Source organism: Haliaeetus leucocephalus, unplaced genomic scaffold (assembly GCF_000737465.1).
Source record: "Haliaeetus leucocephalus isolate CR32 unplaced genomic scaffold, Haliaeetus_leucocephalus-4.0 Scaffold351, whole genome shotgun sequence".
NCBI classification, from domain to species: Eukaryota; Metazoa; Chordata; class Aves; order Accipitriformes; family Accipitridae; genus Haliaeetus; species Haliaeetus leucocephalus.
Window position 1 is genome coordinate 157,118 of NW_010972787.1, and position 13,279 is coordinate 170,396.

At 34.7% G+C, this 13,279-nt stretch overlaps 1 protein-coding gene across 4 annotated transcripts in view; it reads left to right on the forward strand.

Annotated features, from left to right (window-relative positions):
- ATM (ATM serine/threonine kinase) overlaps positions 1-13,279 on the forward strand; it is an 86,358-nt gene that overhangs the window by 30,693 nt on the left and 42,386 nt on the right. For all 4 annotated transcript variants that reach the window (XM_010572590.1, XM_010572591.1, XM_010572593.1 and 1 more), the window contains exons 23-32: positions 1,047-1,167; positions 2,315-2,491; positions 3,269-3,438; positions 3,710-3,956; positions 4,535-4,653; positions 5,985-6,111; positions 7,317-7,516; positions 9,697-9,871; positions 11,848-12,012; positions 12,289-12,421. In XM_010572590.1, the coding sequence (XP_010570892.1) occupies positions 1,047-1,167; positions 2,315-2,491; positions 3,269-3,438; positions 3,710-3,956; positions 4,535-4,653; positions 5,985-6,111; positions 7,317-7,516; positions 9,697-9,871; positions 11,848-12,012; positions 12,289-12,421 (1,634 nt within the window). The remainder of the gene's footprint in view (positions 1-1,046; positions 1,168-2,314; positions 2,492-3,268; positions 3,439-3,709; positions 3,957-4,534; positions 4,654-5,984; positions 6,112-7,316; positions 7,517-9,696; positions 9,872-11,847; positions 12,013-12,288; positions 12,422-13,279) is intronic.

Genomic DNA, 13,279 nt, shown 5'->3' on the forward strand with positions numbered 1-13,279 from the left:
TAGGAAATAGTTGTTTATCCTCTAGAAATAGATTAGGTACACTGTGTAGCATAAAAACTTTTTCAAAGGATCTTGTGTTTTGAATACTGTATATAGTTCTTTTGCCATACATCAAAAACGATGTAATAGAACTGGAATAGTAGGAGAGGGGGGATATTCAGAAGTATGAAACACTTTATGCACAGCTATTGGTTGCATAAACTGGAGCCCTTCAGCACAAAAAGAGTTGAATTGCAGGAGGTATAGCATAACTCTACAAAATATGGAGAGGAACAAAGAGAAGATTGGCAGTCTTTTCCAGTTTGAAGACTAGGAGACATCAAGTGAAGCTAACAGGTTCAAGATTCTAAGAAAATATGGTTTACTTCTTTGTATAATATTCAGTTACCCGAAGTGTTATCCTACTACTTTGAACTGTCTGGATGTTTGCAAGGGTTCAAAAAGCAACAAATTCACGGAAGAGGAAATCATTGAAGGATAGTAAATACGGTCACCACTTCTAACTGCCTAGGTCACTAGTGGTCAAATGTTATATTCAAAGAATTATTATGCATATAAGGCAAGCATATGGTGCTGTTTCTTAGGTATCTGCTAATAGTTACTTAGAAGTGGCTAGAGAAACATTTGGTCAGATCCACTGTGGTGTTCTTATTACAAAGAGCAAAGTGGGTTGGGCCTTTATCTACAAAAAATAAATTCTTTGAGAAACTTTTTACATATGCATCTCTTCAGTAAATATATTCTCAAAGTACTTCATGACATGAAATGTTCTATTATGATGGACAACTGAAGTTTGGCTTCCTGCATTGGCAGAGATTGGAAAACTTTTGTATGTTTTCAGGCTATTCTCCACCATTCCATCCCAACAGATTTTCTTAGTGTTATTGATAATGTTTGAGGGAGAGGAAAGAAAGACCGCTGTACAAGAAAGTTAAGAAGAAAATAATGATATTCAGAAAATCAGAATGTTATTATTTGATACACACAATATGCAGTCATTCTGTAGACTAAATGTTATGCTAATAATTATTGTTCTTTTTTTGAAGTTTGTTTCAAGATGTGAAACACAAAGATTCTTCTGGAATGTCAAAACCTCTTCCCTTGAAGCTCCAGCAAAAGGCTTTTGAGAATGCATATCTCAGAGTTCAGGAAGGAATGAGAAATCTGGTACCAACATCTAGTTATTAGTTTTGCCTAGTTTTCATCTTAGGAATAAGACGACTTTTAAAATGATCGTGTTTAGTTTTCTGAGAACATTAATTTTTCTGGGCTTCTGATAATCTGAGGTGGTGAAATGAGGTTGTAGTCAGGAAATTCCTTACACATCTAGTCGGTCACTGTTTTGCCCACAGTAGAAGTTTGTAGATTTTTTCACTGTATGTTCCAGACTGCTCTTCTGTATCATACTATTTGTTGTTGCGGGTTTCAGTACTGTAACACTTAAGAATCAAAGAAAAATGGAGCCTTGATATTGTAGACAATATATAAATAGTGAGTAAAAGGCAATGTAAGTTCAAATTATGTGTATACATAGTATAAAAACAGATTTGTAAATTTCAGAGATCATGTTTCCAGTGGTATTAGAGCAGTAGTTTTCACAAAACCAAAATTTGCTTAAAAAATTAAACTATTTGGAAGAAACTTCAAGTGAAGGAAAAGTTTTACTTCAGTGTAGTGACTGGAAATGCAATGGTGTATATTACTGTGGAATTTCTTTAACTGTTAATGTTTCTGTTAGTGTCTTTCACTTCTCCTTCCTTGCTACCATGCTAAGTCATCTATATAATTTTCCATTGTTTTTTCTGTCATGCTATCATCTATATGCATGTCATCTCTCTGTGGTGTTTTCTCTCTGTTCCCTTTGCCTGATGTCTTGTAACTTGAGCTCGCTGCTGAGCCCTCATCTCTCTGTCATCTCATTTCATCCCTCTGTAGTGTTGCCTCCAGCTCTTTCCTAGAGTTCCTAGGCAGTTCTTTCCTATATGCATCAGGGAGGAGCAAAAAGGAGACTTGTCTCATCAATGCCTCTATCATTTCCCTGTTAAGTGTGTCACCTTTGTTTAAACTTTCGATACTATAACATGACCTGGAGTGTATGAGGTATTGGCATGTGTGCTGGCATGCTGGAGGCAGTAACTTCTCATTGAGGAGTGGAGCAGACAGCTGGGAGAAGTAATTTTTAAGCAACCAAAGCAAGATTTTCAGCAGTATTTATGTCAGTGCTCTTAATTTTAAAATATTTGTGCTCATTTATTAATTAGGAGATTGCTTTAACATAATATTTGTACGAGTTCTTCATTATTTCTTATTGAAGGTCAGGGGTGATGCTGGTCCTGAAGATCTTTTGGACAAACAGTGTAATGGAAAAGCGGTTTTGCTGATGCTTATAACCATGGTTCTGTGCTGCAGTCCAGTCTGTGAAAAGCAAGCGTTGTTTGCTATTTGCCAGTCTGTGAAAGAGAATGGATTAGAACCTCACCTTGTCAAAAAGGCAAGTATAAAATTCCATTTTATATTTAGATTATAAATTAAGGTTAGGTTAAAATTGGAACAATACAAAATGCATTTGTCAGTATTGAAAGTTGTTAAATTTTGTAAAAGCGCGACTAATGTGGGACATAAATGTCTGAATGAATTTGTAATTATATTTAATGACCTACATAGAAATAATGACATCATAAAAGACAATTCTAATGGTAAATCTTGTGTGTTAAAAGCACAGATCTGAAATACAAATAGATTTTTATACATTGAAGATTGCAGATCTCATTTTAGAAAATCTTTCTACCCAGTGGAAGTAAAGTGAGTTTTGCAATGTGGAAAATATGTAAAATAAATGCAAAGTATTGGAAGATGGTATGTGTCTGGTGGACTTTAATTCTGAAGTTCACAAGGGTATACTGAAATAATTGCTGTTTATACTGCAGCCTTTCATGTCAGTCATTTTTTTTAGTGTGCATGTTCTCTCCTTTTTATCCTTTCTTTCTATTTGTTGCCTCTTGTTTTTACACACAGTCTCTACCCTGCAAAATGTGTACTGTCTGTCCTTTTCCTGCCTCATAGAGGGCAGTTGTAGTTCCTTGATTGCACTCTTTTTAGATATGGCAATACAAATAATAAAAAAATTGCTTATGCTAAATAGGAGCTGACTTATAAAAATATTCATTAAAAGTCTGGGGGGGGATGACACATGGAGGTGTAGTACTGTCAGTTTGCCATAGTATCATGTACTCTGCATGCTATTTCTTCAATCTTATTTCATGCATAGGTTTTGAAAAAAGTATCTGCCATATTTGGCTATAAAAGTATAGAAGACTTCATGACATCACATTTAGACTATTTGGTGATGGAGTGGCTGAAAATAAATGACAGTGGATATAGCCTGTCTGCTTTTCCTTATGTTCTTCTGAACTATACTAGCCTTGAGGAATTCTACAGGTAAGTTTGCTATATGAAAGCAGTTTACTTAAATTTATTTACAGTTATGACACAGTGTTTCAAATTTCTAACATATTGAGAGCTTTTAAAATGTATTCCAAGTACCGTGTTAATTACATTTATGCTGGTAAGATTTTTTTGTATAGCTGTAGCTAAACAATAAATACAAGTTTGGTTATACAATAGAGGAATGATATTTGCTATATTATACTTGAAATTTTTTTAAAAATCCAATTCAAGGACATTCTGGAAATGTATTTACTACGTGTAGGTCTTGTTATAAAGTTCTGGTTCCACACCTGGTGATTAGAAGTCAATTTGAAGATGTGAAGTTACTTGCTGACAAGATTGAAAAAGACTGGAGACAGGTTCTAGCAGACTGTTTTCCAAAGATACTTGTGAATATCCTTCCGTATTTTGCCTATCAAAGCCATGGAAAGAATGAAGTAGCAGAGCAAAGAGATAAGGCTTCTGAAGTCTTCGACATGCTTAAGGATGAAAAGTGCTTAGGAAAACAGGTATCTATTTTTAAATGTGTAAATTGAGTTCTCTGTCATTTAACAGACCTGAAAGGAACTTTTATATATTCTGTAAAAATGTAAATAGTTCAAGTTTATAGATACAAAATTGTTATTTTAATAAAGCCAAACTAGCCGAATTTTTATCCCAAGATTTTTAAGTAGCTATTCAGAATGTAATAAATTTTTTTTTTTACCATTCATTACACGACCTTGAGTTTCCCCGTCATACATCTGTTTAAGTAAGTCATGTTTTCCTCTTAAAATATTTTGTTAATGCTTTATGAGGAGCCGTCTTCTCCAGAGGCAGACTCTATATTCAGAACTAGTAGTAAAATTAAACTTTTTTTTTTTTTTTTTTCCAGATACTGTAGGGAAGTAAATTGTTCTACCTGTGACTGCCATAGATAAGACTTAACCAGGCTTAATTTCTGAATGAATTGTATGTCGTGAATAATTGAACAAATAGAGAATCCAAACAGGAAAAAATGGGTGTTCTCAGAAGGAAAAAGAAATGTTAAATTATTTTAGCTAAAGTATTTTTTTTCCTTATTAAAACACTATTTATCTTCTTCTAGCAAATTGACAATTTATCTCATAATAACTTATCAGAGATTGTGGTTGAACTGTTGATGACCTTACATGAACCACCTGATACCACAGTAGAAGAAGGACCTCATCTAAGTAAATATATAAGGTACATGTTTGTAGATTTTCTAAATGCTGAGTGTGTTTGTATAACGTTGTGAATTAAAACGTGACCTTCAGGCATAAGAAGAGGTGGCCTTGAAGTTGAGAATTAAAGAATTTTGTTGTCATTAGCAATGATGTATCATAGGCATGCTTTCTCACATAGTTATTCCCCAATATCAGTAAGGAGAACCTCTATAATACTTCAGTTAATGGAAAGAATGAATGGGTGGGCAAGAGAATGCCATTGTATGTTGCTGAGCTGGAGTATGGCAATGCGAGTTTAGACTAGTTCAAATTTGGATGGGCTGCCCTCTCTGTAAAATTAGTTGGGTTTTAATGTCTAAATTAAAGTGATTCTTTTACAGGTCTTTAAATATTTAGAAGTCACTGAGAAGTGAAGTGAACCGTTTCTTAACAATTCTTGTAGTGGCAGCTCTTGCCTTTGGTAAGGAGGTTGCTTAAGCAATGCCAAATAAACAGATTCCTTATTAATAGGAATATTCTAATACCGTAAATTTATTCACTTTTATGAGCTTTTCACTCTTTGTTGTTGTCCTAAAAATATCATTATTTACATAATTATATCTAGAAATAATTTTCCAGATTTTGTGTTTAGATACAAACTATTTTGAAAAACATTACGCTTTCTGAAGTTATTGAAGAAGATATTTTTGTTGTAGAAATATAAAGTTGAAAGGAAAAAAAAGCATTTCTGTGAAAATCTGCCAAAAGTTAAATGGCTGAGGATTTCAGAACTTTTATTTATAAAGAAGTTTGTTTCAGTAAGTTTATTAACAGACTGTGGTGTCTGCTTGTAACCAAAGTTTTTCTTTCTAAGAAGGGAATTGTAAGAATAAGAGTGATGAAACTTAGATTTTGCTGTTTTGTTAATATCATGATGCATTTCTTTTCTTTTTGAGGTCCAAGAAAAGTTGAGTACCCTTTTTTTATAATGGGGAGATTCATGATTACTTTTTTCTCAACCAAATTGTTCCCATAGTTACAAAATGCGGAAGTTTTATCCATGACTTGCAGTTAGATTTTCCTACGAAGTACCAGAGATGAGAAAAATGCATGGATTTTTAGCAATATGATCTTACAAAAAATAGTAGAAGAATGTTCAGAAAGTACAACTTAGAAAGCTGCCATAGAGAGACAACAGGCAGCTAAAAATAAGATGTATGTCACTCTGCTGGATGCTTTTGGTGCTTCTTACTTACTGAAAGCAGAAAAGATTTCCTAGGATTTACGTGTTTATTCAGTGAGACTTACTTTATTTAATACATGGGTTTGATTTGGGGAAGAAAAAAAAAATCTCTTTTTTTATTCATTTAGGGAACTAGATCCTGCTCCTAATCCTCCTCATTTTCCATCTTACGTGATTAAGGCAGCCTTGGACTATATTAGCAACTGTCACAAAAGCAAATTAAGAAGTCTTGTAGCAGTTCTTTCTAAAAGCCCTGTAAGTATGTAATGATGATTTTCTTTTTCTGTAGAATATAAAATTTCTTTTATGGGTACATTTTGGTTTAATTAGACATTTTCATCATGTATATGTGAGGGAAAAATACAATCTTAGAAACCTTTCTGTTCTTTTGTTTGCCTTCTGAAATGGAAGAAGTCCTAAGTTCAGGGACATGGTAACCTTACAAAAATTACATTTGAACTATCACATGCATTATATAATACATATAAAATAATGCATAAATAGAGAGAATTATTTTAAAGGTTGAGGAAATCTGTGTGTACTAGACACAATTTAGATGCAATCTATTTCTTTGGCATGTGTCTGAAGAACTTTCTAGAATAATTACATTCGGACAATTTTATCTAAATACTATCTACAATTAAGACACTAAAGTTTGCTTCCCTTACTGACAGTGTGAAATTTTATAGTCTGTGATGTTTTTAGACATTTGATTTTCAGTTGTTAAAGGCAAATACGAAGGCATATAAAATTATCCAGCCTTTGCAATAAATCATAAACATTTTACTGTCTTGTAACATCATTCCTTAGATCTGTATCTTTTCAAATTGTATGCTGTTTTATTGCATATGTTGTCAACAATTTACTTTGCCTATCCATAAACAGTCTAAAAATAGGAAAAAAATTTTTCTGGACCATGTTTGTCTAAATCTTTTGAGTATAAAAGTTAATATTGCCAGACAGTGGAAAAAATTCTTTAAAATGTAACACAACCTGCCTAATACTTTAAGATAGTTACTTCTTTTTTAAGTTTACAGTTTTAACAGTTACAATCTGTATTTATATATTCTATGAAATAATGCATTTTTGTATGTATGAATATTGTTTGAAGAATATAGATTGAAGTACTACTTGATGTTTTAATGGCTTTTATTTGATGTTTCTTCTGTTGGTGAAAACTGCCATAACTGTTTGGTTTTCTGAAAAATTTGCATAACGTTTCTCATGTGGGGAAAAAGAAAAGAGAAAATTAGGAGGTATGGGGCTTAGAGTCCTGCTTGGAGAGTTGGTTTCTATGTAGGTCTTTTGTTTGTTTAAAGCAATAAAAATAATAAAGCCTTTTTGTCCATGTTCTTTAAAAAAAAATCTCTATTGCTTAAGTTTTTTTCTTGATATAAAGTATATCTGTATTGGTATTATGAATTTTTTTTTTTTTTTACTCATAGTTTATTCATTTTTAGGATTCATTTCAGAAAATCCTTCTAGCCCTTTGTAATCATGCATCAGATACAAACAACATTTACAAGAAACACAGAGTTCTTATAATTTATCACTTGTTTGTTAGTCTGTTACTTAAAGAGATAAAAGATGGTTTAGGAGGAGCATGGGCTTTTGTCCTCCGAGATGTAATTTACACCCTGATTCACCACATCAACAGCAGGTAAATATGGTAATTATATCTTGTTCTTACTGTCTGTGCTCCCTTGTTCTTGTAACCTCACATTTCAGTATTGCTAGTAGATGTTAATTCATTTGTAGAAATAATTGAAATTTGCTGAAAGAAAAAATTCAACTGCCTTTCTTTGATACTTTTGGAATTTAAATTTAGAACTCTTAGTAAAATGTGGAATGTTTTGTGCTATCCTTGTATTTAAATGTTTGCTATACTGCAGAATTTTGTATCTGTAATAGGTTATCAAACTGTAGAAACGAGAAGTGTTGGGAGATTTTGATGACAGAAAGGGTGTTTGGGAATTTAAAGTATATGGGAGAAAAATTCAAATTGTGGTGTTAAGTGCAAAGGAGGCACATGTCAAATAAAGTGCACTTCTTAATAAAGAGTATTTACATTCTCACCAATAAGGAGCTAACAAAATGAGTGAGAATTGGTACATGTTATCTTAGTTTGTCTTCAGATTGAGAAAACTGGTACTTCATTAGGCTTACGATTTAAATAGAGATTCTTATCTTTCACAAGGACTAGAGATACTTTCTTACTTGAGGTTTAGCTTTGGATTTCCAAGATAATTATTCACCTAAATGTCATTGAGTTTAAGTGCAAGTTGATTTCTTTGCTTGTTGGAAGCATTTCATACCCTGAAATACTGAAGAGAGGTGGATTTTATGGTAAATGCCATTATCATGAGACTTATTATCGCGATCAGCACTGATCATTCCTCTCTGAATGCTGAATGAAGCTGCAATAGGACCACTGTGTCCAATGTGGGACCGCTCCACCCAGCACATCAGAGATAACGACAAACTGGGATGGGTTGAGTGGAGGACCCCCAACGGGATAAGTGGAGTTGCTCTAATTTCTGTTCTTCAGTTTCTGGAGGGAAAGATACCTTGTAGAGAAAGTAGAGCCAGATTTTTCCTAGAAGTGCACAGCGATGGGACAAGAGGTAGCACCCATCAAGTTGCAATATGGAAGGTTCTGGTTGGACCTAAGGGAAAAGATTTTCACAGTGAGAATAGTCAACTACTGGAGCAGGTTGCTCAGAGGGGCTGTTGATTCTCCATCCAAGGAATAATGTGTCAGAATTCAGCTCAATAAAACTCTGAGAACCTCATCTGACTTTGAAGCTGACTGCTTCAGGCAGGAAGCTGGACTAGATAATCCCCAGGTGTCCTTTCTAACCTAAATTTTTTTTCTTTTTTTAAACTGTCCTGATTTCAGCTGGGGTTAATTGTCTTCCTAGTAGCTGGTATAGGGTTAAGTTTTGAGTTCAGTATAAGAATGTTGATAACACTGATGTTTTCAGTTGTTGCTAAGTAATGTTTAGTCTAAAGTCAAGGATTTTTCAGCTTCTCATGCCCAGCCAGCAGGAAAGCTGGAGGGGCGCAAGAAGCTGGCACAGGACACAGCCAGGGCAGCTGACCCAAAGTGGCCAACGGGGTATTCCATACCATCCGATGTCACATCTAGTATATAAACTGGGGGGAGTCAGGGGCGGAGGGATTGCCGCTCGGGGACTAACTGGGCATTGATCGGCGGGGGGTGAGCAATTGCCCTGCACATCATTTGTATATTCCAATCCTTTTATTATTACTGTTGTCATTTTATTAGTGTTATCATTATCATTATTAGTGTCGTCTTTTCTGTTCTATTAAACCGTTCTTATCACAACCCACGAGTTTTACTTCTTTTCCTGATTTTCTCCCCCATCCCACTGGGTGGGGGGGAAATGAATGAGCGGCTGCGTGGTGCTTAGTTGCTGGCTGGGGTTAAACCACAACATAAATTAATGGTTATGTGAGAGAGAGGAGAGTTCAGAGAGCATGTTTTCCACTTTTTTCCCCGTTTCTCTCAACATTGTTGTGGCAAGTAATAGTCTAAAAGCCTTTTTGGGTTGATTTGTGGTTTTCTTCCTTTTTGGAATATATTTTTCTTCAAAGTGATCTGTCAAATTTTGTGTGTGTTAGTTCTCCTCTGTGTCCTGAGCTAAATCCTTAGAGCTGATTGAGTTGATAAATTTTAAAGATTAGAATCAGTTCCTCCTATAAAGTTTATTTATATTTCCCCTTTTTTCCTATTCTTCCCTGTTGTATAATAGGTTAATACTTGAGACAATGACAATTTGTATTTCTTTAATTTCACTTTTTTATTTCCTGTGACAGACCTGTTATTATCAGAGAAATATCCATGCGCAGCTTTTCACTCTGTTGTGATCTTCTTCATCATGTTTGCCACACAGCGGTTACGTGTTGTAATGATGCTCTAGAGAGCCACCTTCCTGTTATTGTAGGAACCCTAATACCTCTTGCCATGGACCAGCCTGAGATTCAGGAACAGGTAGTTTTGAGTTGCTGCTTATTCCTTATCTGTTAGCTTTTTAGTTAATGTTCACTGTCATGAAAGCTATATCTATACTCATGTTCAATTTTAATTCCTTTTTTCTATGCTTTGTAGATTTATATAAAAAATCTTACTTGGGTTGTAATACTATACCTTTAATTTGTTAAATAAAAGTGTGTTTACTTTTGGTACTTCTATTTTGACAAATATTGTGTTCCGTATTTAATTTCCACAGCCTTAAACAGTGATGGAGATGTATTTGTATCATAATTGCTGAGATGACTGTATCACTTTCTAATTGTCTATTTACTTAGTCTATAAAAAGTCAGATTTCTTATAGAGCTTTAATGCTGTTGTAATGTCTTTTATGTCTGCTTTGAATATGTGCACCTTTTTGCCCCAAATCTGAAAGAGGTTTAAAACCTTCAGGGTAAGTTTCAGAAAAATTGTTACCTTAGTTGAGTAAAGACACCCAATCAGTGGTACCACTAAGGAAAAGATAGAGAAAACGTAGGCATTGCTAAGCTACTGGTGATGGCAGTCTAATGACTACAAGCATATCTAGTAGCCAAGCAGTTACCTACAAAGCTCTGTGGATGATTTCACAGGAAGTATGATGAAAACCTTTGGCAGGGGAAGGTGCTAGAGGTCAAAGAGAAAATACATGCAAAGAACAGATTTTAGTAGTTCAGCTAGTTATTTAACAGATTATCATTAAAAATAAATGTAGCACATAGGCTTTAAAAGGGAAATGAAGCAATTTCTGTTGTGTGATAAGCCTTGTTTTCCTTCTGGTGATGTTTGTATATGCATTCTGGAGGGGGTGGAATTTATTAGATTCAGAGACTTATAATTAGTAGCTAAAGGTGAGAAGAGTACACCTGTTGCACTTCAGTCCTTATGGTTGCCTGCTAGCTTAATCTGATCCCATGGCACCATATGCACCGTTGTGGTTGCAGTGTAGCCCTACATCGTCCTTCTCCTTGTGATTCCAGTTCAGCTGGAGAGCTGTACTAATTGAGCTGAAAATAAGCTGGCAATCTTTTTCCCAGCTTAATGATCATGATCGGATTTAGAATATGTCTGTGCAAACAGTTGTACATGCACACTGCAAAGGCAACATGTCAGGGCATCCCTGGGCAGAAACAAAGTGGGCAGGGCAGAAATTTCTCTGAATTGGAACTGATATCAAATATGAAACCTTCTCATATCATATTCCTTTAGGGAAGTCCTTCCTCTAGTGATCACTTCTCAGTTTCTTCTCTTTTTTCTTCTAGCACTGAATGGAGGTTAGTTAATAATTTTCAGAGAAATAAAAGTCTCCAAATAAAAACCTCATCATTTAGATTGTAGACTCCTCAAAGCTGCCTGGATTGACTATCCAGTTGCATTGATTTGTAAGTAAAGCATAAAAGCAGCGTTTTTTGCAAAGGAAGTATGGTACCCTTTTAGCAAGCATTTATTCAAGTGGTAGATCTGTTATAAAACAAATTCTACCAGAGTTCAGTGATTTGGGCAGTAAACTATGGTATTTAGGCATTTGTCCAGATTTCAAGTTACCGGCACTTTAGTTAGTAAGAATAATAAAATCCTAATAACATCAGAAGGACTGCTTGGGTGCAGTGTGTTGCTAAATCATTGCCAATATTGTAATGATTCCTTTGTCCAGTATTTGAAATCAGCTTCACCAAAAGACAGGATAAAACTGCAGGCTGTGATAATAAAAGTTTTGATGTCCGTTTGGGAGGGTGAGTAGCAAAAATGCCTCACCATTTTAGAATATATCTGTGATTTCCCCAAGCCTCTAAACATTTTATAATTTTTAACAGTGTAAATAAATTATCTTACCTTTTTTAATAGAATTCTCAGTTTAAAGGAACTTGGAGAAATACAAACTTCATAACCTGAATAAGATATATGGCTCAAAAATGTTTCTCCGTCTTACTTGTTTTTCATTTACTTTTCATTTTCAGGTCCTAGGCTTGTTGAAGTATCTGGTGATAGATAATAAGGATAATGAAAATCTGTACCAAGCAATCAAATGCTTAGATCCTTTTCCTGAACATCCTGCTTTTAAAGATTTGCGAGCAACTCAACAGAAAATAAAATACAGTAAAGGACCATATTCTGTTTTGGAGGTAATTACATTTTAAAATATATCTTGTGGCATAGTGTTTTTTTGTAATGCAACCTTTCAAAAGAAATACAATTTACTAGCTATAGGTATAGTTGAGAAATTAAATTAGACATGTGGATTCTTTTTATTACCAGTTTCAGACACTGAGATATTTGTAAATGTCCATTCTTATTTTGCATCTATTAATATCCACATTGTGGACTACTGAGAGCCACTTCTTTATTTGAAGCCTTTATTAGTATGCTGTATGTGATTAACACAAAATGTTGTTTTGCAGGAAATTAATCACTTTCTCTCAGTTGGTGTTTGTGGTTCACTGCCCTTAACACGACTTGAAGGACTGTATTATTTACGCAAACAATTGGAACAATATAAAGATCAGATGAAGGATCTCCTGAAAAATTTCCAGGGTACTGACATCTGATTATGTATTTTATTTCTTTTGTATTTGGTTTTAGGTGTGTAGTGATGTAACCCTATTCTAATTTGACATTTAATGTTTTATTTTGTGTCTTTGTTTTTGTATGTTTAACAATGTAACCTTATTATAATTTCATGTGCAGAGTAGAATGGCACTTATGCCATATTATTATGCCCCTCCCTTCCAGTACCTAAAGTGGGCCTACAAGAAAGCCAGAGAGGGACTTTTTACAGGGGTATGTAGTTTATAGGACAAGGGGTAATGGCTTGAAACTGAAAGAGGGGAGATTTAGATTAAATGTAAGGAATAAATTCGTTACTGTGAGGGTGGTGAGACACTGGTACACATTGCCCAGAGAAGTTGTGCATGCCCCATCCCCGGCAGTGTGCAAGGCCAGGTTGGATGGGGCTTTGAGCAACCTGGTCTAGTGGAAGGTGTCCCTGCCCATGGTAGGGGGCCTGGAACTAGATGATCTTTAAGGTCCTTTCCAACCCAAACCGTTCTATGATTATTTGTGCAAAGTCGGAGGCATCTTTAGCGGAATGTATTATAAATATTGTATGACGTGTTATATGGCAGAGAGGATAAAATGCCCTTCCAGCTTTTGGCATGAGGCACTTATGATTGTGAATGACCAGGATAGTGTATAATATGAGTATATTGCTTTATGGCTGCTTAATGAGTCTTCTTATATATGAATCTCCCTACTCTTTAAAAGTCGTGAAGCTAGATTTTATTAAAGGTATAGCATGTTAGAAAGCAAAGCTTACAGAACTTTTAAAATTATAGGATTTATTTTAGTTGAACTTTGCCCCATTACAGCATTCTGTTTCAGCCCTCAGTCCAG